Source organism: Plectropomus leopardus, chromosome 19, assembly GCF_008729295.1.
Source record: "Plectropomus leopardus isolate mb chromosome 19, YSFRI_Pleo_2.0, whole genome shotgun sequence".
NCBI classification, from domain to species: domain Eukaryota; kingdom Metazoa; phylum Chordata; class Actinopteri; order Perciformes; family Serranidae; genus Plectropomus; species Plectropomus leopardus.
Window position 1 is genome coordinate 28,064,513 of NC_056481.1, and position 25,238 is coordinate 28,089,750.

A 25,238-nucleotide genomic window follows, 5' to 3' on the forward strand; every position below is an offset into this window, starting at 1 on the left:
CTCGTCGGTCACAAGGAAGCGATAATTCCACAATCAAAACAAGCCCAAAACAACACAGATAGGTCTTTTTTTCAGAATTACTTTCTCATATTGCTATCCATGTTTATGTTTTTGTGAACTGTCATGTTATAATAATTTATTTGTCTTGCAGTTTATTGTATGTTTGTAGATCATGTGTAGGGTATCTGGTCCCACAGGGTAAACATTTAAATTTAACTTCATACAAATATGTAAAGAAACTGTATAATGTTTGTTATTATTGATTTAATGATTTTTTATAGGTCACATTGGCATTTGAGCATTTAAGAGAGGTATTAAATCATGGCTAAAAGACAAAAAAAAACATTCACATTCCTACATTCTTAATACAAAAGTAGACACACCTGTATTTTGTAAATTGTGTGGCTGTACTTCTGTGTATGGATTCTGGGATATTTTATGTCTTTATTTGTGGATGTATCTTTGGGGATGTATTTATGATAGGCCTATTTGTGGATGTATTTTCTGTATAGCTTTATGATCCTTTTTTTATTTGTGTATGTGCTTGCGGATGCCTTTTCATTTCTTTTTTATGTTCTATTCCTTCCTGTGGACAGATGTTGCAAATCAGCGTCTTGCTATAAAGACTAAACAGGGCCATCTGGTTCTTGTGCATAATTTCTAATGCGTTAAATAAACTAGAACTTAATGACTGAATGAATGAAAAGAGAGACCTATTTCACGTATGTACGGCACATGCAGATTCTGCTCTGAAATTAAGGTTGCTGCCGCCAGGGTGTGTTTTACGACAGTAATGGCAAGTGTCGCAAACGTGTAGGAGGCTTTGGGCGCTGTTCGTTACGTAGAAGGTAGCCGCCTACACTGACCTGGATATCTCCAGCTGAGCTGCGCTCTGCCGAGCCCTGTTGATAGCATGGATTTTAGGACGATAATGCATGGTCTTTGTGCTACTCTACATCGGACAGGCGTAAGTGTTGAAGGCGGCAGTGAGGACAGTGTGATGTCCCTCTGCTCTACTCAACTGTGACGCGGGGAAGGGATGGCTCCGCAACCTAATAGACTGGATCGATGACTTAGCAATCAAAACCAGGACTGGATTGTTTCTTTGTGACATTTCAAGGTTTTCGTGTTTGTTCGCCCCGTCTGCTTCTGCATTTGCTGCCTTGAACTGGATATCACTCCTGAGAGTGTCGTTACATCACTATTACAGACAGACAACAGTATTTACTTCTCTGACGCGAGGAAGTGCAGCTGTTGGTCAGGCTAACTGAACCCGTTAAAGACCACGCCGGAGGTTGGCTGACATTACCTTCAAAATAAAGTTGCAAAATAGATTTGTTTTGACTGTTAATGGCGACTTTGGGAGTGGGAAGACATAACGCTTAGACTACTCAACAGAGGAATTTTAATTGGTAATAGACATAATCGCCTTTATTATAACAGTGGTACACGACAGTATCGACACGTCTCCATTAGTTTTATTTTGGAAGCTGCGGACGGAAGTCGTTCTCGGCTGTGAGGTGTGAGACTCTGGTAGGAAGTGGGATGTGGCCAGGATGTATTAATGCCTGTGTTTAAGATATGAAAATCATTGACTTAGCGCTGCTTTGGGAGCCCTGTTTCACTGCCGGGCACAGCGCAGGGTACGGCAGTGTCGCTGTCAGTCGTTGTGGTTGTTGTCGGTGGTCGGAAACGGCCAACACTAGCAAAGCTGCTGTGCGGGTTTCGTCTGGACTGGACCATTTCCATGAGGGCTTCTCAACCTCACGCCCTGACAAATTGTGTGCGGGGCTGTATTCTGTGCTTACGTAATAACAGTATGTGAATCGATAGAGCCAAATCGTTGACTTTTTTTTCTTGGACAAAGACTTTGTGCTTTTCACATTTTTTTAAATATATTTTACAAATGTCAACAACTCAGCGTCAAGTGATGATGGAGTCCTCTCTAGCTCTTGGAAAACTGGAACTGACCCCCAGCTCAGGCGCTGCTGGGGTCCCGCTGACCCCCCGGCTCTCAACCGGGCTCCCGGTGAAAGACAAGTGTGCTCAGCGGCCGCTGGGGACACAGGGCCAGGCTCACCTGAACGGCTGTGTCCCGCTGTCACATCAGGTGGCGGGTCACAAGTATGGAGTGGACACAGTGGGTGAGTCGAGATATCTTTGCATACTTAAAGGGGAACTACGGCCATTTTCACCATTTTAATCCACACATTTTATCCATATGTTAGAAATCAGTCCAAAAATATTAGCAAACATAAACATCACCCTCCAAAATCTCGAGTGCCAAAACTCAAATTTATGATGTTATAGGGTATAAAGTCTGGAGCTGCCAATGGTGACAGATAATAGATGAGAGCAGCCAGGGGAATGTTCTAAGTAAATGGGTAGGCTACATTTTCTGTTTCACAGCTGAGAACACTACAGTAGAACGGACTCATATGGGTATAAAAACAAAATTCACAAATCCAGGCCCCTATTCATTGAAGCAGCTCCAGACTTTAAACCCTATGACATCTCAAATTTGAGACTTAATTCTCTGTCTCTACACAGGTTTCCATTTCAGATTTGTGCAAAACTTAAGCAGTATTTTTAAAAATGTTGATCAAACACAATTGCGACATGATTGCCTTTCCATTGAGTGATGTTCTGTGACTTCTCCTCTGGTGATAACATTTCATGAAGCATGGTGATGGATGTTCAAAACATTAGCAGCTTTATTTCTACTGCAGCCACCACAATAGCCGTCAATATTTCCAATCCAAGGCCATGTAGGCGTGTTATGTGAGCGATAGTTTAAAGGCAAGCCCCTTATATGTATGAGCAGCCAAGTATGAGGGATTTCTGGGAGGTGATAGTCCACAATGTCACAGAGGAATTGTGGATGAAAAACTTTCAGATGATCTGCTCAACTTTTGTATAGTTCTGCGATGCAATAACACCTCTTGTAGGTCCTGCTGCATCATGCCCAAAGGGAGCCAATTCTTACCGACAAGCACTAAAAAAAGTGTTTCCATTACAGTTTTGTGAAATATGTTTGTTTTTTTTGAATTGCCTGAAATACCACCTCATGTGAGCGTAAAAACTATTTTTTGATAAATGAGAATTTTTTCGAAATTGAAGTGTTTCCATTAGGCATATTTTATTTTCACAATTTAAATATGTGCAATTTGAGGGTTATTGGAATCCCGCCTTCTGGCTTGGAGAGAGAGTAGCTCGTGTTCAGAAATATTGATTGGACTCTCCCAGGCCATGGGAATAACATTATTAATGGAATTCTTAATTTTAGTTGGTTTTCCCCTTTGAATGCATTTCAGCTTGTGTCACAAAATATGACTTCCTTTATTAATTTTTTTTTAAAATTAAGACCTGACAACTGAATTTTGTGTCTCACACGTGACATTATATGAAATATTTGGGTTCAGTGGGAAATTCAGCCTACCAGTAATACACCAACAGTTTCTTATCATAACGTTCTTTATGCTGTTTGCCACTGCCGCCCAGGGTGCTTCACTGGTAAAGGTTTATGAAAAGATCCATTAACCCAGAAGTGATAGCAATTCAGAAAGTATTTTAGCTTTTGCCCTAACAGGAATGTTTGCCATTAGCAAGAACACTACATTAGCATATTTAGTAAAAGAAGTTCACAGGGTGATTTTCATACATGACACAGCAGCACGGATATATGTAGGGGTTCATACACTGGTGGAAATGATAAGATTGTTTTTCTTAGTCTGTCACTACTATTCTACAGCAGATACATCTTCATATGTGAGTTCCTCCAAACAGCTATAATTTGTGGATGTAACCATGACATCCCTGCTCCATGGTCTCCCACTAGTCTTCACTGGCACACACTCTCATGCACACAGGACACCTGACATTATTAAAGCCTCCATTGTGTGTTATCAGGCTAGGCGCTATGCTGAATTGATTGTGCATGATACATTCAGCAGCTGGTGGTAGCTACAGTTCCTCTTAGGTGGATGAGTCATTGCTGGTCAGTCAGTTATGTCGATGAATCGTAACGTCCTGGGAGATGCATTTTGATGTTGTGGGGCAGGCATTCTCCAGTGCGCTGCCCTGCAGCCAAACAGGATGCATCCAGGACAAACCTGTCTACCTAAGTTTTTTTGACGGAAGTGTTTTACCCAAGCTATTTTGGTGTAGCATACACTGTAAACAAACGTTTCCTGTTCTGACCTGTTTGTCATTTTTTCACACAGTATATGAGCTCTAGTTTCAGTCTTGGCTAATAATGTGTATAATCAGATACAACTTCATGAGCTCTTTGTGACACCACAAACCTTAAATGAGTACATCAGGTTAAGTGCTGTGTGACCTGCTGTCAGTCAGTTAGGTGAGAATTCCCTCTGTGGGTTAACAGTTGATTGGTCAATGTGAACACAAAATGGAGCAGAACTTCAGCATAAGGTAATAATGTATCACCTTTTCTTGAGCTCAGATAAATTAATTGATCACATGATTTATAGAAAATTGAAAATGTTTTTGTAAGTATTTGAATCAAGAGGTTCAATGAGTCGTGGGGTTACACTGATACCAATTGTAATACCTCAACTCTCCTTTTCCCAAATTTAAAATGCATATACCAAAACTAGCAAAAGCATCATCAGAAGAGTTACTTTACCTGGATCAACTTGTCTAATATCCAAGAGTTGTTGTGCTCCATCACTCTCTGTTCTTCTTATCAGTGTCTGCCACAAATGTATTAGCAGAAAATTAATGTACAGTGATTCTTCATTTATTAAAACTAACATACATTGTTTTCAGCTTCACTTGTGTTTAAGTTTTATATCATTATAAACTGTATTATTTGGGGGTTGGACTGTCTGTGAGACATTAAGCCATCACCCTGGCCTCTCAGATTGGAAATTTCCATTCTATTTTCTGACATTCTGGAAACCAAACAATTCAATCAATCAATCAATTCAAATAAGGATTGATAAAGTAACAATCATGAAAATAGACATTGCAGCCCTAAATGTTTAATATTACATTACAATTATCCGACAATTGCTTTTTTAACTACACTTTTACACTTTTTTACTTTTTTTTAATGACAGATGCCAGCTGTAAACATCTGTGGATATCATAGATATATCAGTTTAGTTTTGTTCTTGAAATATTACTGTGACTGCTTGTTTGGAATCCCCCCCCAGGCGCTCAGAGAAGCAGCCATACAGGATATTTAACAGTTACCTGGAATGATCTTATCTTAGTCATTCCCTGGGCGTGGTTATGAACAATCATTAACTGAGGTCACATATGTTTAAAGTAGCAGGCAGGGAAATGTAGTACTGAGACTGAGCCAGCACTCTCCTTCAGTCTCCATGGCAGTTGTAGAGCAAGCAGGGGAATCCTGTTGAGCTTGTTGAGCGTGCTGACTGAAAATGATCCTGCTCACTCCTCCTCTCACTGCTCTCTGCACACTCTCAAATGTACTGGTCTGTGTTTACATGTGTATTAATGATGTGCAGTTATGTGCTACAAAGGGCTGAAAGTGTGGAGGTTTCCATTGTTCACTGACTACTCTTACATGCACATTAATGCTCTACTATTTTTCTTAGTAATAATCATGTAAACAGCATATTCTCTTTAGATATTTGGAATTTGGCCCTATTCCTATTAAAGCATTTTGCCAGTACGAGGCAGCGGTGGCTCAGGAGGCAGAGCTGTTCATCCAGCTCCTCCAGAAGTATCCTTGGACAAGATCCTGTACCCCCAATTGCTCCTGATGGCTGCTCCATCAGTGTGTCAATGTGTATGAATGATTAAAAACTGAATAGCAGGTGTTAGTTTGTACAGTAACCTCAGCCACCAGTGTGTGAATGAGCGTGTGAATGTGACAACTAATGTGAAAGTGCTATAATTCAGTAAGCATTGAATATGACTAGGGCTGCAACAACGAATCGATAAAATCGATTTTTAAATGTGTTGGCAACGAATAAAATTATCGTTTCATTGTGTCGCGTGATTATTACTCACCATTTCTCTAGCAACTCTTGTTAGGAGTGGTCAATAAGACTAGAAAAGCACTATACAAGTATAGTCCATTTACCATATTACAGACTTAATAGAGCAAAATTAGCCTCTGCACATACTTTTTCCAAACACGCTGATAGGAAAACTGTTCACAGACCAGATAGAGCAGTTAATGACAGTGGGGGTTAGGGTTAGGGGGGTGGTTTTGAAATGGTTGCATTCTATAGTTTGTCCAGCAGAATGCACTCTTACTCCATTGTTGACACTACTCTGAGCACAGTAAATCACATGCACTGCAGAGCAAGGTACAATCACACAGGCTGGCTGCTTCCCTTTTTCACACCTGTCACAGCTGCAGCTGTGCCTCTCTCTCACACACACACTCTCTCTCACACACACACACTCACACACACACACACACACACACACACACACACACACACACAGACATAGAGGGAGTGTCAGAGAGTCACAAACACCTCTTCTAAATAAAATTTCACAAGTATCAAGCTCCACCACTACATGAAGGAAGCACTAATTCACTGTTGCGTGCAGTGTTGCACTTTCTCAGAGAGACGTGGTCACATTAGTTGGCATCCAGCAAGTAGCCCCGACATGCGCGGAGGTGCGAGGGCCTGTTTATCAATGCTTGCAGCTTTAATTTAATATTATTTTGACAGCTCAAGGATGTTCAAGCAACCCCCAGTTTATACACTGCACTTTTTGCACTGTTGCCAATGATAATATGTTTTTGAGCAAAGTGATGGGAGAAAAAATGCTTATTTTATCATATTATTTCTATTTTAATTTTTAAAAAATCTGATTCATTGATTAATCAAAAAAATAAGTTTTTATTCTCCATTTGAGGATTAAAATATATGCAATTCACATGATAAGCCTGTAATGAATACCATTTTTTAACACTTAAAGATCTACTCATTACTTATTACATCAAGTTATTGTAATTTAAGGTGTGTTAATGGATTCACATGGTTAACTACTTGAGCAACATTACAAGTAAACGTTTCTCTTTGAAAGTTGCCCACAGTTGATTAAGTGAATTTAATTATTTTTTCTGTCTACAGCTGCTGCTAGAGGCCACCAAATATCATTTTTTTTGTATTTATTTAACCTTTATACCAAAGGTACCATCCACAACTTTTCACAATGGAAACGTCAAAAAAAAGGTACCAAACTGACTTGAACTTGACCAAATTGCCCTGCTGGTGGAATAGCAGCCTAACAAGCAAAATGACACAAGCTCCTCCAGCCATTCCACTTTTCCATATTTTAATGAATGACGTGTTTGAGCATCATTGCTGTGTGCACAGTAGCATGTAAACAGAAATATTAGTGGAATATTCATTTTCATTAGCCATGTAAACATCTTAGCAGGATTATACACCCACTGAAGCAGGCGGTCAGATTCCCCTAAGTTCTTGGGCAACCCTGCCAATTTAAAAGAAATGTGTTTAATAAGCTAGAAAGGGCCCAAAGTTAATATCAGCACTGTCAGGAAATGTGGACCTTTAAACGCAACTCTGAGGTGTGTTATGGATGTATGAAGAGAACTGGACTCAGCATAACTGCCTCCAGAGCCTGATGCACTTCCCCGGGGCCGTGCTTTTTATCCACAACAGCACTGTTGGTGTGTGTGTGTGTGTGTAAAATAGTTAGATCATAATGTCATTACGGAGTCTGATGCAAGACAGAAAGGCAAAGGTGAAAGTCTGGCTGTGTTCCTCGATAGTCCTCACCTGTCAGCTGCACAATGTTGATTCCTCATGTTCAAGGCGGGGCAGCAGGACATTTTAACTTTTAAGAATAGAAATAATTGACAGTTCTTCAGCAGATTAGAAGAGAAACTCCGAGGAATGATTGGTCACTATGGTTTGACTGATATGGGTTAGAGAACCAGTAATAGTACTTTTGGAAAAAAGCTGCTGCCAATTGATATTTTGTAATTTGATATTTATCAATTCAAGTCAATTTTATTTATAGAGCCCATTATCATAAAACATGGTTTGCCTCAGAGGGCTTTACAGTGTACAACATCCCTCTGCCTTTAGACCCTCATATCACCCAAGGGAAAACTCCCCCAAAAAAACCCTGTAACGGGGGGAAAAAAAAGGAAGAAACCTCAGGAATAGCGGTAGAGGATGATGAGGGATCCCTCTTCCAGGACAAAGAGACGTGCAATAGATGACGTAAATAACAAATGAAATACAATCATGGCAAAAAGGAGAGAGAAAGAGAGAGGGGAGGAGAGGCACAGCAATAATAGAAACAGACGCATGTCATATTACAATAATGATAGATGTGAAATTATCAAATGCACTCTATGATGATATTGTGGGTGTTGATAAGAGTCTCATGCATATATTGATGGGGAGGTGTCCAAAGGCATCGGCACAACCAGGACCAAGACCACGATCAGGGTTAGCGGGGGGTGCCGCACAAGCACAACCAAAGGCAGGGTCACAGCGCCAGCATAGATATCATCACGATCAGGCACAGCCAGGGTTGCGGCCAGGATCCGGGAAAGCTAGGAAACAAGGGAGCAGGAATGCTCCGGAGAGACAACGTAGTGCAGTTCAACAGACCCAAGGTGATGAGCAGTAAAAAGGATAAGCACTCAATAAGGATCCTAGAGTCACTGATCAGTGGTTACGACTTAAATATAAATGCCAGAGAGCAGTAATAGAAAAGAAAGAAAGAGAGAGGAAGCAGAGCCAGAGTGGCAGGTCTGAACAGACTCAAAACCACCCCCGCTGGATCGGGCCGAAAGCTCTGCCACCTCCCCCTCCTCCCCATCACACGGACGGGGATTTCAACAGAGCACAAAAAACTTGTGCTCCAGGAATATACACACTAATGAAACTAGGGTCACTAATCAGCTATTATGGCTTAAATATAAAGGTCAGAGAGCAGTGTTAATCCCACTGCTCTCTGACCCCTATAGAAAGTAGCGGCAGGTTAAACCTATGTCAGCCTAACTATGGGCTGGTCCAGGCAGCCTGAGCCAGCCCTAATTATAAACTTTATCAAAGAGAAAGGTCTTAAGTCTACCCTTAAAAGTGGAAACGGTGTCTGCCTCCCTGACCGAAACTGAAAGATGGTTCCGTAAGAGAGGAGCATGGTAGCTGAAGGCCCTGGTTCTTATCCTGCATTTGGAAACTTTGGGAACAACAAGTAATCCTGCATTTTCAGAGCGCAGTGATCTTGAGGGTTGGTAAGGAACTATTAACTGTGACAGATAGGATGGAGCCTGACAATTTAGAGATTTGTAAGTAAGGAGGAGGATTTTAAATTCAATCCTGGATTTTACAGGGAGCCAGTGCAGAGAAGCTAAAACAGGAGAAATATGATCCCTTTTCTTGGTTCCCGTTAGAACATGTGCAGCAGCGTTCTGCACCAGTTGGAGAGACCTGTGTGATTTGTTGGGGTAACCGAATAAAAGGGAATTACAATAATCCAGCCTAGAGGTGACAAATGCATGTACTAATTTTTCAGCGACTGTCTGGGATAGGATATGTCTAATTTTTGGGATTTATGCAAGTGAAAGAAAGCAGTCTTGAAGTTTGTTTTATATGGGAGGCAAAAGATAAATCTTGATCAAATAAAACTCTGAGGTTCTTTACAGATGTGCTAGAGGCCAAGGTAATGCCATCTTGAGAAATTGCATTGTTAGAAAGGGAGTTTCTGAGGTGTTTTGGGCCAAGAACAATAACTTCAGTTTTGTCTGAATTCAACATCAAGAAATTACGACTCATCCAGGCTTTTATGTCCTTAAGACATGTTTGAAGTCTAGATAGCTGATCAGTTTCATCTGGTTTCATAGATAGATACAATTGCGCATCGTCAGCATAACAATGAAAATTTAGAAAGTGTTTTCTAATAATGTTGCCTAGAGGAAGCATATATAAAGTAAAAAGGATTGGTCCAAGCAGAACCTTGTGGCACTCCGAAGCAGACCTTAGTATGTGCGGAGGGTTGATCGTTGATGTGAACAAATTGGGAATGATCTGATAAGTAAGATTTAAACCAGGTTAGTGCTGTTCCTTTAAGGCTAATTAACTGTTCCAGTCTGTGCAGTAAGATTTGATGGTCAATGGTGTCAAAAGCAGCACTGAGATCTAAAAGGATTAAAACACCTGAATCAGAAGCAATTAATAAGTTGTTATTAATTTTTGCTAGTGCTGTCTCTGTACTATGATGAAGTTTAAAGTCTGACTTAAAATCCTCGAATAAACTATTATCTTGGAGAAAGTCACAGAGTTGATGAGCAACCGCTTTCTCAAGTATTTTAGAAATAAAGGGGAGATTAGATATCAATCTATAGTTAGCTAAAGAGAGTGGGCTTCTTTAGAAGAGGTTTAATGACAGCTACTTTAAAGGACTGTGGTACATAGCCTGTTAATAAAGACGCATTGTTTATATCTAATAAAGAATTGTCCAATAAGGGTAAAGCTTCCTTAAGTAGCTTAGTTGGGATGGGGTCTAGCAGGCATGTTGGGAGCTTAGATGCAGAAATCAGAGTAGCGAGTCGGCAAAGGTCAATGGGGGAAAAATGATCCAAATAAATTCCAGGCCTTGCTGCCATATCAAAGCTACCTGAGGTCAGGGTCAAGTCAGTTAAGGGCAAGAGGTGATGATATCTTGAATAGTTATAATAGTAGTTAAGGCCGAAGGAATACAAGGCTCTGTGGAGCTGTGACTCTGAGTCAGCCTGGCTATAGGCAGCCGGATATATTTACAGTACATCACTGGGCGCCGAAACTACCTTAAAATAAAGATGGCCTCTGGTTTTCATGGTGGTAAAAAACACTGTCCTCCCTCAAGCCAGAAGCATTTGATATTGTCCATCAAATTTCTCTCACTGTAGTTGCAGCGATACACCAGTTTTAAGGTGTACTGTGATGTGGCGAAGTTGACGGTTATCATACCATGTACAGAAAAAAAAATGCAACAGGACAGAGAATCTCACCATAATTAGAGTTATTTTCACAACTTCCATGTAAAAATGGTCTCATGTTTCACTTGCTTTGGGATTTAAGAAAATAAAACAATGACAAGGTATCGACCAATACAAAAAGTTTTGCATTAAAAGCAAAACACTTGATAAAGTCCCTTAAGAAATAGGCTAGTGACCAGGTCATTTTATGCAAAAAAGCAAAAATACATTTCTTAGCTGGCACATACACTGAGTGATATTTGCAAGAAGCTAAAATCAGCCAACAATATCAGCCTGTCATTTGTCAGTCTCACTCTGGTATTGTGTTGTAAGATAAGATAAGATTGTTGTACAGCAGTTGCTGTTGAAAGTAGGAAAGAGTACAAATATAAAATAACAATAAAGGTGCAAGTACAAATATCTATAAACAGATATCCCAAATCCACAAAGTCAGCAATATACACAATGCCAGGGATACACGAGAAGCGGAACCAGTGTCCTTTCGGCGCCTATGTTAACCGATTGTGTCGTTCACACTAGAAGCGCATCTCCGTGGAAGCGATCGTTTCGGCATCTGGTCTATTTTGTGCGCGAGCCGCAAGCGATCGCGTCAAGCCGGGCAGGAAGTCATCAAAGGAACATATATGAAAAAACAGCTCCAAATGTGAGTAGACAACAGCTGAAGAGCAGAAGCGCTTGTCGACCGGGGCAGCCAAATGCGCATCTGGTGTGAACGGGAGTGCTCCGGCTCGCGCGCGATTTTCGTTGCGCTTCGTATCAATTCCTCGTCCGGTGTGTCCCTGCCTGCATGGCGCTTATGCTATTATAAGATGGAATAGTCACCCTCGGTGAAGCCAAGCAAACTCTGTAACATTTTAGCCAGTTTTTGACCAGATTTTTGAGCCGCACGACTCATTGAAGTTAAATTTCAGCTTCGTCGGTGGTTGTTTGCTGTTTTGTTTGCTTTTTTTACTTTACTTTTTTTTCCTTCTAATTTCTTGCGAGTTGCACATTGCCTTCCTTCCAAATATCAAGCCTGTTTGCTCAGGTTTAAAAAGGTTGATATAATAAAGAATAAATACACAAAGGTGTAAATATACTTTATTAATTTTTTTATGTAAACACTTAAATAAGCATTTTTATATTTATCCATGGCTTTATACTGTATTTCCTCAAACTGTTAAATGCAATTGTGTGTGTAGACTTTTACTTGTTATAAAGTATATATAAATTGAAGATGTAATAATATAGCTAGAATATAGAGTTGTCAGCACAGAAGGAGTTTGAGCTCATCAGTCTGACATCTAATAGAGCAGATGCATCAATGTAGCTGTGTGTGCAGGTGTGCAACAGCATTTACTTGTGCTCTATGTGTGTGTGATTGCAACTGTCCCTATGTGCAACTACAGTGATTGTGTGTTCTGCTCTGAGCACTCCTTCTGTACCTGAACACATCCCATGTAGACACAGTCAGAGCACTGAAGCTCTGCTCATGTGCTGCTCTCACTACGCAGCCTGTGGAACATGAATGAGTGAGTGAAGTGTGTGAGGATAGGACTGATGCTGGGTTGTTTGGTGCCCCTCCCTCACACAGCAGGTTTCATCTGTTACTGCCTCCAGAAGCAGTGTGACAGTCGCAGTAGAGTAAAGGATGGCTGCCTCCTCAGGCTCAGGATTCAGACTGATGACCTTACAGACGCAGAGCAGATGTCCAGCCGCAGGCTTACATCACGCCCCCTCCTTTTGTGTGCTGGTTATTTTTACATGCGTGTTGAGGTTTTTGGATATTTTTCAGTATTTGCAAGTTGGTTTGTACATCTGTGTGTTCTTCGAAGACTCTAGAGATCAAAGAGCAGACTAATCCCTCCAGCGCAGGTTCACTCAGTCCATCTGTAATCAGCTGTGGTCAGCATGTGATGATGTAACAGCACACTCATCGTTTCCTTATTGCATCTCTCTTTCTATACTGGCTATAGGCTGGCAAAGGCAAAAATGAAGGTAACTTTAGGTCACAGCAATAGTAGAAACAAGAGAGGCACAGCAATAATAGAAACAGATGCATGTCATATTACAGTAACGATAGGTATGAAATTATCAAATGCACTCACGATCAGGGCAAGGGGGGGGGGTGTTCAGTATCAGTGCAGCCACAGCACGAGCACAACACAAAACAATAAAACAATGAACAGTTCTTATATAAATAACTGCATTCATGTTATCTCAACTAATGGCTGGATCCCTTATAATCGCATGTGGTGTGGCCTGTACAAACAATAACTACCTAATTGTTTATTGTGTATTTATGTTAAAGTCACTAACAGTGACTAACAGTAATTCGACTTTTGTCTATCATGTAAAGGTACTGACTGAAAACCCAGCTGTTTGTAACAATTTTTTTCAGCCCTTTTCAAGCACAGAGTTTTGAGATGTCCATTTAAGAGTTGCATAGCATTATTTTTCATTATATTTCCTGTGTGCAGAGCATCTCCCTTATTTATCAATCTGTCTCATAGTGTTTTAACCTCAATGCAGTGTTCTGCCGTCTGACAAACTTCATATTTAAACTTGCCTTCCTGGATTATGTTTTGTTGTTTTGCCGTCGCCTGAAAGAAAACAACCCCACCAACTTGGACAGCATTTGAACACCCACCTGCTAACGTTAAAAATGTAACTGTTGGCAGAGATAGAAATATTTAGGAAGCTGGTGAAATACCAGTCCTATTCCCAAAAGTTTAACAGAATAGTTTGTGACTTAGAATTTGTGGTCAGTCAGGACTAATTTCCTACTCTGAAATAGTGACAGGCCCAAATGTCAAGATTTATTTCTCAGTTACTCTTGTCAAAAATTGATTTATCTATAGATTTTGATTCTAAAATTGACATGGTTTCAGTACACATTTTTAGCAATATTGATACACACTGCATTTTCTTGCTCTTTCTTATTTTTAATGTTGTTGACAGCCATCCTGCTGTTCTCTCATTTTTCATGTTACAGCCTTGTTATATTTATTTATAACACTATCCTGATTATTGGATTTGATATCATTTTTTCCTGTCGACATGCTGCAGGCGCCACACACATGCCATCATATCTTATACCCTGATGAAATGTCAGAAATGTTAGAAAAAAAGATACCGCCTAAACCTAACCTATTCTCATTCTTACTATGTATCTGACTGGTCATCAGTCACTTGAATGTGCTGTCATGGGTCACTGGGGCTTCTGTCAGCTGTCAATGAGCAATCAGTGAGCTGTCATCTGTCTGCAGCTCAGTGTGTGTTACATATCTCCTGCTGCACAGAACATTGGTATTTTTGGCACCCATACTAAATACTGGGGCATGCTGAATCTTTTTCTGTTGTATAAATACCGTAGTATGGCAATATGAGTGCTAATAGTATGGTAGTGTGGGTATAAACAGTACTTTGGGTATTGGAATGCACAGCCAGTCAGCACAGAGCTCTCTGTCCTCATGTCTGCATTCTATCCCTGCCATCTCGTGTGTGTGTGTTTCGTAAATGTCAGAGTTTATGATTCAGTGTTCAATGTTAACCTAAGGTTTGAAGGCTGTTTTCCATTTACAGTGATTTACTTCTGAATGAACCGCTGACCAGCATGAAACTGAGGTGTCTGTACTTCAGTATTCTACCACTGATACACTGAAACAAGAGCTGAAGGCAGATGGCTGGCTCTTTGTATGCTGCCTATTCTTTAACGGCCTAAAGCACTAAATTATATTCATTTAAATTAATCTAAGTTTTTGTTGCAGGTATTTTGCAACATCCGGATGGAACAGTCCTGAAGCAGCTCCAGCCTCCACCCAGAGGTCCACGAGAGATGCAGTTTTACAGCATGGTAATACAGATGCATTCTGTACCTCCACACTCACACAATCCCATTATACTGTCTTTATAAATATTAAAACCATTTGAGGAATGAACAGTTTGTAGTTTCACCATTTCTTAAGTGCTTGAGCTGTCAGAGCTTTCACCAACTACGGAGCAGACAATCTTCCTCCTGTTTACACTGGCACACACATACCCAGTGTGCATGAATGGTCATGTGATATGCATTTACAGGTGTGTTATATGGACATAGATTATTTCTGAAAGCACATGTGTATGTAAAAATAATGTAAAAATAAAAATGTATTAGTATAGATTTGGCCAAGAGTGTAAAAATTAAGCTTTTCAAAAAAGCTTCCTTCTATTAATGTAGTCCAATACCATAGTTTTTGTTTGCTACTTAATTAGTAAGATTTGGTTTTATTTTTGATATTTAATATTTAGGCTTCTATTATTTTTTTACTAATGAATAATAATTAATGTTGACTTTTTGCTGTGAAATGTCTGAGTATAGTAAAGACTGACATCTTCAAATGTTTTGGTTTGTTTCAAAGAATTTACAAAGATATTGTACAGAGAAAATCTTCATATCTAAAGCATATTTGTTAACTGAAATCCTTAAATTATTATCAAAATTTTCATCACATTTTTTATTGCGTAATATCTTTCTTTGATAGAGTGTTACACCACTCCTCATAATGCAGTGATGAATAGACTTGTGTAAGGTCTCGCAGCCTGTTTTCAGAGCTGTAAATATCTTTGTATGAACATGGTTATTGCCACTCTCATACTGACTCGTTCAACAGCACTTTTAGTACAAAGTGGTTGCATGGAGAAATGTAAATTCCTAATAATCAGTAACAGACATTCCATACGGGTCCATATAATCACACAGTGGCACACGTGTGTCTGTTGTTTCAGAGCTTCTGTGTTTGCTTTAAAGCTTAGCAGCATTGTCAGCCTCAGCAACTCCCATACAAACAGTGAGCCATGGCATCATGTCCGCCTGTCTCTTGACCAAACCAGTCCAACCTAATTCAAACAGCACACACATTTTGCACCCCCCTGACTTCCTGCACAGGGGAGGAAGACAAAAAACTATAACAGGACATATTGAACACCATGAGGCGGCTGTAATACTGTCTGCTGTGCTGAACTGCTACCATTTTCATGCTAATAATGCTAATAATGCTTCAAATTTTTCACTTTTCATCAGAATTGTTTTCTTATAAATATGGAAAAACCTGGACTGTTGGTCAGACAAAAGAAGAACTTTGGATGTTATCATAGAGTTGTGTGATTTTCAATAACATTTGGCATTTGATAGGCTAATCCATCAATAGAATAATCAAAAAAAAACCCCCACAGATTAACCAGAATGACAGTTATCTCGAGTTGCAGCCAGACACTAATGGTGCTGAAACAGACCAAGTGTGAAAAGACCCCAATTTAACAGTATTAACCTGTGCGCTCTGTAGTATGATGGTGATAGTGTGTGTGTGTGTGTGTGTGTGTGTGTGTGTGTGTGTGTGTGTGTTTATTGTAGGTGTATGCAGAGGGCTGCTGTGATCCATGCCTTCTGGAGCTCCAGAACCATCTGCCAAAGTACTATGGCACCTGGTCCTCTCCTGACAGCCCCAATGGTGAGAGACTGAACTCTGAGTGTGTCTCCATCTCTCCCTTCATTCAGTTCAAGTTACATACAGGTTATCTGAGTTGGCCTTTCTTATGAATGTCTATGATATGCTGGAAATTATAGTCAGACTAATACTGGATTTTTGAAGGCAATACCGATATTGGTCCATGTATTTCACTACAAAATCGACTGTAACTCACTTAATTCTGAACCAATTGTCATGAAATTTGTTTTGTTATAAACACATTTATCCAAGTACAGTACTTATGTTCAGTTATGAGGTACTGGCACTTTATTTGAGTATTTGCATTTTCTGCTACTTTAAATTCCATGCAACTTCATTTAGTTCAACTTTATACTTCATAAACTGAAAATGAGGGACTCCCTCAATGGCTCCCGAGTTTAAATAATGCATAGATAAATAAGAAAATCCAACAACCAGAAAATTGATTATTTTCCTTTTTTGTTTTCCTTATTTTAAATGGCAGTAAGGAAACCGCTTGTTTACCAATTTCGGTTCTCTCATCGTAAAATGAAAATCTGTTGGCCGTTGTGTACATGGACAGATATTGATATTCAGGGGTTTAAAAATCCTAATTTTGGCCGACATTATTTGGCATGACCTATATCAAAGTACAGCCTGTAGAAGCCCAACAGCCAGCCAAGGTTCTCCAAATAAGGTATTTAACATCATTTGGAAAAGTTTTGCCCTGGGGAGAGAAGGGATATCTAGTCACTGGGATGGAGGGAAGTCTAACACAGTTCATTTACATCACTGATGTGATATATGTGAGCTTTTTACTGCAGGTCTCATAAACTGTCAGATAAAGTCGTCCCACATCACACTGTAAACATTTTTGTCAGAAGTCTCATGTTGAAAAGATGAACCTCAATCATAACATCATATGAGAAATATGTTATCAGCTAAAATAATCCAAAAATCCAAACATGAACAAACTAATGATAACTCCATACCACTCGTCATCACTGTAGTGTTTGTGTCACTGCCTCAGACCTGTACCTGAAGCTGGAGGATGTGACTCGACGCTTCGTCAAACCATGCATCATGGACGTGAAGCTGGGCCAGCGGAGCTACGATCCATTCGCCACGCAGGAGAAACGGGAGCAGCAGATCAGAAAGTACCCGCTGATGGAGGAGATAGGATTCCTGGTCCTCGGCATGAGGGTGAGTTCGACCAGTTGTGCTGGTGTGGAGAAGCTTTAAGCCAGGGGTTGGCAAGTAAGTTTGGCCTCGGGCCAGTTTTTTCCTAAACAATTAGATGGCGGGCTAGAAAACAATCGAAGGCTAATTGTTTTTTTAAAAGGATATTTTTTGGGCATTTGGCCTTTAATTGATAGGACAGCACAAGTATGAAAGGGGGAGAGAAAGAGGGGGTGACATGCAGCAAAGGGCCAAGGCTAGAATCGAACTGGCAGCCGCTGCGGCGAGGACACAGCCTCTGTACATGGGGCGCCCGCTCTATCCACTGAGCCACCAGGCACCCCAATCAAAGGCTAATTTAAAAAAAAAAAAAAAAAAAATGCAACTGAATTTTGCAACAGACCGGCTTATAGGCCACACATGTGGGAAATATGCAGAGAATGGATAAAAATAACTCAAGAAATAACAGAAGACATGGACAGACCAATTATGAAGTCAAATCATGAATTTCATATATAAAATTGAGTCATGAAATGCTCTTAATGAGCTTGGTTTTATTTCCCCTTTTCATATTGTTAACAATAAATATGTAGCAGCCTATCATTTTAATTTTGAAAATGACTGCTTTTTTTTACACACAAAACATCACCACGACTGACCATGACGCCAAATTAATTGCGTTTGTGGAGGCCTAAACATGCTCAAAAACTCATGTAAAATGGAATGCTCGTCCGGCTTGGCGATAAATTTTGTATATTGGTGGTTTCAGAAACGGGCATGGCAAAATGGCTCCACAGCCCCCTAACGCGTAGCCCCAATGGCCTGTTTCACCTACAATTACGAAATTTGGTACACTTATGTATCATGCCCAGACGCACAATAAAGCCTCTTGAACCCACCCCCAAACCCAACAGGAAGTAATTTTGGTGATTTTAGGCCTTTTCCATCTTGTCCTACAGTACTAATCCGATCAACTTCAGAATTGGTGTGTCCATTCTCAACCCATTGGTGATTAAAAGTTATCACAGGTCCACGAAAAAACTTTTACGGTTTTCCCGTTATGTGGCGTACAATTTTGGTGTCTCGTCATGAAGCAGGAAATTGTTGTAACTTTGATTTACATTGTCCGATCTGCCTTAAACTTTATAGGTCTCGCCCTGAACACATCTTTATATCAATATTCACTAGTCGTAATACCGCCACCTAGTGGCCACAGGAAGTTTTTTTTTTAAAATACTTTTATCAACTTGGTCTACACAATTAATCTGATCCAGTTAAAATTCTGTCTGTATGATCTTAAGACCTTCCTGATTGAAAGTTATCAATGGTCCGCACAAAACTTTACAGTTTTCCTGTAATTAAGCATGCAATTCTAATGTTTCGCAACAAAACAGGACATTGTTGTAACTTTGGTGTACACTATCTGATCTGCCTGAAACCTCATCGGTTTTATAAGGGTCCCGCCCTGAACACATCTGTATTACAATATTCACTAGTCATAACTGCACCACCATACTGACAACAGGAAGTAAGCCTTGAGGGACGATTATCATAGGATTTACATGATATTTACATGGTTTGGTCTACAAATGATACACAAAGATGACATGAAATTTGTGTCCCCTCTGCTGTCAATTAGTGGCCGCTGAAAGTACTACACCATGTGAAATAGCTCACTCCAGGGTCCAAACTCTCTGCGTACATTATCCGACTTTCACGGAAATGAAGGACAGCTTTAGCTGTAGTTCACCAGTACCCTGTTTTATTCTCAGAATTAATTCTTGCTATCGGACGACAACTTGACGGACGGCATTCCTGTCTTTAGGAGGCTGTACTGGGCTGAGTTTAAGCTGGATCAAGTGCTACCAATCATGCCATGTCTCAGGAAGGGGGCACAATAACGCTTGAAGTTAGGCTAAATTTCAGCAAAGGAAAAACAGCACGGCCATTTCACAGGGGTCTTTTGACCTCTGACCTTAAGATAACTGAAAGAAAATGGGTTCTGTGGGTACCCATAAGTCTCAACTTTAGGGACATGTCCACTATACGATAGTCCCATGCAGTTTTTTGGATTCTTAATCAAGACAATCTGGTAAGTATTGCTTTACCCTGTGAATATGGACTTCATAACTGTTTTGGAATGCAAAATAATGGACCTGCAATTAATCGCAATAAACTGTAGAAATTCTGCAATTAATCAGGATTTTAAAAAATAATTGTTTGATAGCCTCAGTAATGAGTAAAAAAAAACCACCTGGTGACACAATCTTAAAACCAGAAATCAGGGACATCACTCACACACAATCCATGTGCATCCTGTAGGCTTCTAAGATAATGTTTTTACGTTAAGATTTGCATTTAGCAACTGTTTTCATCAGAAGCAAGAAAATCCAAAAAAGTCAGTCACTGTTTGTAAACACAGTCTCCAGCCAAAATGTCAGGGAAAGCAACCCCAGCATCTCCACTCACTATATTTGCTGTATTAACACAAATCTTTAACAAATCTTTAAGAACGTTACAAACAAAAGCATATTCATAGCTTTAATATATTTGAAAAGCTTAACTGAAAGAAAACATGTCTCCATCTCAATACCTTACCTGAAGGATAGTGATAACAGAAGTAATTGGCTCAACATCCCCGAAATGAGTCAATGTTTAACCCGTGTGATATATGAAATATGTTTATGTTGTTGACTGAGCTGAACAGCACATGATTCACCCTCTCATGTGTCTGAGTAAATACATACACACGTACACAATGACCATCCGTGTAAAGACCTGTTTATATGAAGCTGTTTGTTGGGTCTCTGTAGACTCGCTGATCCTGACCTAAGGCGGTGGAGCAGGAAACATGCATCATGTCAGTGTGTCATTATTTACTTCTCATGAGTGAAACAGATAGATGTCAGGAAAGGAAGAGAGAACTTCTTATCTGATGGAGAGGAAGAGAGTCAAATAGCGAAACCTTTATCGCTTTGATCAGTTTCCATCGCAGCTTACTGTTGGTATCATCATTAGTGAGTGTCCTGGCTCGGGTTTTCCGTCCTGCAGCAAGAAGCAAACAAAAAACACCCTATGAGCCACATTAACTCTTTCTGTCTATATGTATATGTATGTTCTATGCAGTCAGTGGTATGTTTGCAGTGATTAGGAACACTGGGTATTGTTCCAAATAATACTATTAATGACAGTATTGCACAGCAGTTTCAATACAGATACCAGAACGTTCTCAGCAAAGTTAGACATGCATTAAAAAGCACAATTTTTCAACAATTTATTTAATTAATGTATAATTAATTAAAAGTAAAAGCAGGTCAAACTTCTCCTACACAACATGCATGTTTTTCGTTAAGCTGTTCTTGTCATTTATATATATTTAATCATTTGACTATCTACAACATTGAAAAATACCATTGTGTCTCACATAGCCTGCCAGTATCATAAGACTTTACTTAAAAAAGATATTTAGACAAACACAACAGAAGAAATGACTGAAATGAAGATGTCAAAAAAAGCATGCTGTACAGATTGTGAAGCACCTTTAGACAAATGTGTGAATTGTAATATTGGAATTTATAGATACAAATACTATATTTTATGAACACTAGTGTTGAATATGAATTTCAAAATTTTGCAGAAAATTATTTGTGCCAATATTTATATTTCTTCTCTTGAAAGTCTTTATTGTACATATATTCGGCCAGTAAATCTTTAATTTGTTTTAAAAGTGTTGGTTGGTTTATGAGTCCTTTATTTGCACTCTGTTATCCTGCATGTGGTTAAGTCAGGATTGACAATCATTCACTCAAACTAAGACTTTACTTTGATGGTAATGCGCTTTTAAAAGGAAAGTTTACTCCATAGTCAAAAATAGATATTTTTCGTTTTACCTGTAGTGCTAATTATCAGATTGTGTTGGTTGTAGAGATATTTGGTGTGGAGATATCCAATTTCTCTCCAATGTAATGGCACTAGATGGCACAAAAAAACAAAACAAATTAAAAACTCAATAGCAATGTATCTTTTCACAATAATTCCATTTGATTTTTCTTTGAAAGAAAAATGTATTTCTTAACTAATCATGAAGATATATATGTATATAGACAAAGTCTGAGAAAGTTTAGTTGGTTTTCAGTTTTGAACATTTGTTTATTTTCAGATAATAGGAAAAGCTCTATATAAACCACTATTTACTCAGAGGTAGAGTGGGTCGTCCTTTAATTGGAAGGTCAGCGGTTCGATCCTCGACTCCTCCAGGTAACATGTATCCTTGGACAAGATGAACTCCAAATTGCTCCTGATGCCGCATCATCGGAGTGTGCATGCGTATGAATGGTTACTACCTTGTAGGTGGCAGAAAAAGCATTAGAAAAGCGCTATACAAGGACAGTCCATTTACTTTATTATTAGTGGAAACGGTATTCTTCACATGTGGCGAATTGTTTGCTCAGCTTGAACACATTTGGCACTTCTGTATGTTGAGCTGATCTACTGTGCACTGATCTAAAGACTCAACAGTGTTGCCCTGCTATATTTCTTAAGAAACTGAACCAGACCAGTGGCCTTTTATTTTCAGATTGATAATGAGTACTTTAGTCAAAACTGAAAAAGCAAACTTAATGTCTGAATTTGAAAGACACGGTTTTAGCTGATGAAAATAGATTTAAAAAAAACAACAACAATATACAAAGGCTTTAAATACGCACATTGATCAACACACAATTGACCATGAGCTTATGTAAGAAGGACAGATAACAGCAGCCTCTTCAGTGTGAGGTGTGGATGAAGATCTGGGGGAGGGTGGGTGTTGCTCAAGCCTGAGAGGAGGTCATGAACTGTGTTCTGAGGAAATAAGTCATATATACTTTTAACTGACAGTCTTACTGACTGTGTCAGTAAAGAGACAGCCCACTGATGGATGATGTGTCCTGAAAGGCCTGCTAGTGTTTGTCTAACCTGATCTTTAGTGTAAAGTCACTGATGGGACATAAGCTTTATGGCTGCATGTCCCCACCCTTTGTAAACTGGTTAAAAGGTACTGTTCCCGTACTGCTCGGATGTTTGCACTTATGATCTTTGTGGAAGCTTGTGGAGATCAATGTACAGGAGATGCATATTTGTCAGCAAAGAAGGCAGCACTCCAGAGGACAAAAACACAAAAGAGTCAACTCCTGTGTTAATCTTTAGGATTCTTTTATTTGTGCTCAAATTTGCACTCAAATTTGCTGAAATGTAAGTGAGCCACTTGCTTTAAGCTTTTCGAAATAGAAACCCACAAAATGCTGGGAAAGATATATTTTTACACTGATTTTCCTTATTGAACAGAGAAATACAACTGTATTCCTTTTGAACTCAAGTCTCTCTTGGTCAAAACTGACAAGGCTTAATTGCCCCATTAACTCATCATAAAACACACTTCATAGAAATACGACAAAAACAAAATAAAACTCACCCCAACTATCTTGATCACTCTTACTAGTAATCTAGTTCTTATGTCCGCTGTTCCAACAATCACCAGCACAGATATGGTAAAAAAAAAATCCTTAATTCATCAAGTAAGATGTTAAAAAACATGCTGTTATTCCCCACAGCCTCTCTCTGCCTGCTGGCCGCCAGCTGTTAACAGTCCTGTAACTTCTCCCTCCACCTTTCAGCTCAGCTGCCTGTTCCACCAGTAGACACTGCACACTGAGTGGTGCATGCTGTGCACTACATACAATGAGTTTAATAGAAAGAGGAGTGCCTGTATTTAGGGGGATATTGAAAAACAGACCATCAGGATTTCTATATACCCTGGTATTCTGTAATACCTTGATAATGCCAAGCCTTGTGTGTATATTGTTTCTAGCACAGCAAGAGATTGAAAATTGCTCCAGAACTGGGTTGAATGGAGTTGAAGAGCAATAGTTCTCGCCCAGGCTGCAATTTAAATCAGTTTTTGGAAACAGACAAATCATTAAAGATGGACTGTGTTGTACCCTAGAACAGGAAGTTTAGAACAGAAGGTGCCTTGAGCTGGGAAAATTCCCATACTTAACTGTGCTATGTGTTTGTTTAGATAGAGAGGAGCCCAATTAGTGGTAATGATCTTCCTGATGGAGGGATGATAGTGTGGGAGGAGAGAGGTGGAGAAAGATTTAAAGTAAAAGATAAAAAGAGGTGATTTAGTGCTGAGGAGAGAATCTTCCTTGTCATTCTGCAGAGTCCAGCACACAGCAGAGACCTGGGCCCTCTTCTCTAAATGTGGCTCTGATATAACCCAGCATGCATGTTATCAGGCAAAAAAGATCACGCTCGTTCTCATCCAGCTAATCTGGTTCTTTGAACTCAGGAAGAGGAGCGATAATTAAATCCTGGATGAAGTTAAATTGAATGATAGCATGCGCTTATTTTGAAATAAAGGCTAATTGAGTTCATAATTGAAACCACAATCAGCATTCATATGACTGCCTGAGTGATAAATGATCATGTGATTGCACTTACGTGAGGCAGGTATGCTGGAAACCCTCCCACATTGCACTTGGGCAACAGATTCCTGGATATAACTCCCATTGTTGGGTCAGTTTTGATTGGTCACTTCTATTTTTTGAATATTTTATCATAAATATAGGTAACTCCTCGTTATTAAAATTAAATTATGATGATTACACTTACATTCCAATAATCTTAATGTTCTCACCTTAAAATGTCTTGATCATGATCAATGATCCAGCAGACCTCTTCTACTGCGTTCCTTCTTACAATTAACACTTTTTTAAAGGGCAACAAGGAAACTTTAGAGGGGAGACAGCAGGTCAACAGTAAAAGTTTTCAAGACATCAATAAGTGACAAATTATGAAATTCCAATTTAGAAAGTTGAGTAGAGTGTACAGGGGCTCAGAATATTGTGATGCAAGTATGTGATGGCCATTCATATGCTCATTTATGTCTCATAAGTTTGTTTCAGTTTGGGTTTATAGCATTTTTTTACACAGACTTAGTTGAAGATTTAGCACTTTACCACTCAGAATTTGATTAAAGTTAACAAAACCATTCCAAAATACCACATTGAGACACCAAGACCAAGATTACCATGTGGTCAACCACATGATCTGGTATCAAAAACTTTTGACTTTTGGACAATTCTGTAACAGCTGCTTTTTCACTGATTGGATAGAAAACACTTCAGTTCTTGAAACTGCTGAAAAAGACCCTTATTGTCAAAATACCTGTTAAAGCCAGACATCCTCTGAATGCCCCAGGCCCTTTGTCTGGGGTTGTGAAGTTTCATGGGGCTGTGATTATCCTAGACATTTAAGACCCTTTTACACAAAGATTGCGTTAATGGGTGGAATGTCTGTCCCTTTAAGAGTATTCTCCAGTGTTTGTTGCGTCGGTGCAGCCTGTGTCTGAGTTACCTGAATAAACTGTATTCCTGTGAGTGTTTATTTTTGTCATCCTCACATGTTGGCTTTTTGCTTGTGGAGCTGCCATACTTGCAGAGGTGAGTGAGGTAGTAAACTGCACTGCTCTCCTTTCTTCCTCTCTCCCCTGAGCAGGGCAGAGAAACATCATGCGCTATAGTTGAGGGCAAAACTTAAGACTCTCACACTGAGCTGAAACAAAACAATTGTTCATAAATATGGAAAACAATGTAAAT

General features: G+C 39.5%; 1 protein-coding gene across 1 annotated transcript in view; it reads left to right on the top strand.

Moving 5' to 3' along the window:
* The first annotated feature begins 909 nt into the window (after nucleotides 1-909).
* ipmkb (inositol polyphosphate multikinase b) overlaps nucleotides 910-25,238 on the top strand; it is a 35,228-nt gene continuing 10,899 nt past the window's right edge. The window contains exons 1-4 of the mRNA XM_042507543.1: nucleotides 910-2,144; nucleotides 14,725-14,810; nucleotides 16,347-16,443; nucleotides 17,450-17,622. Of these exons, the coding sequence (XP_042363477.1) occupies nucleotides 1,907-2,144; nucleotides 14,725-14,810; nucleotides 16,347-16,443; nucleotides 17,450-17,622 (594 nt within the window). The 5' untranslated portion in view covers nucleotides 910-1,906. The remainder of the gene's footprint in view (nucleotides 2,145-14,724; nucleotides 14,811-16,346; nucleotides 16,444-17,449; nucleotides 17,623-25,238) is intronic.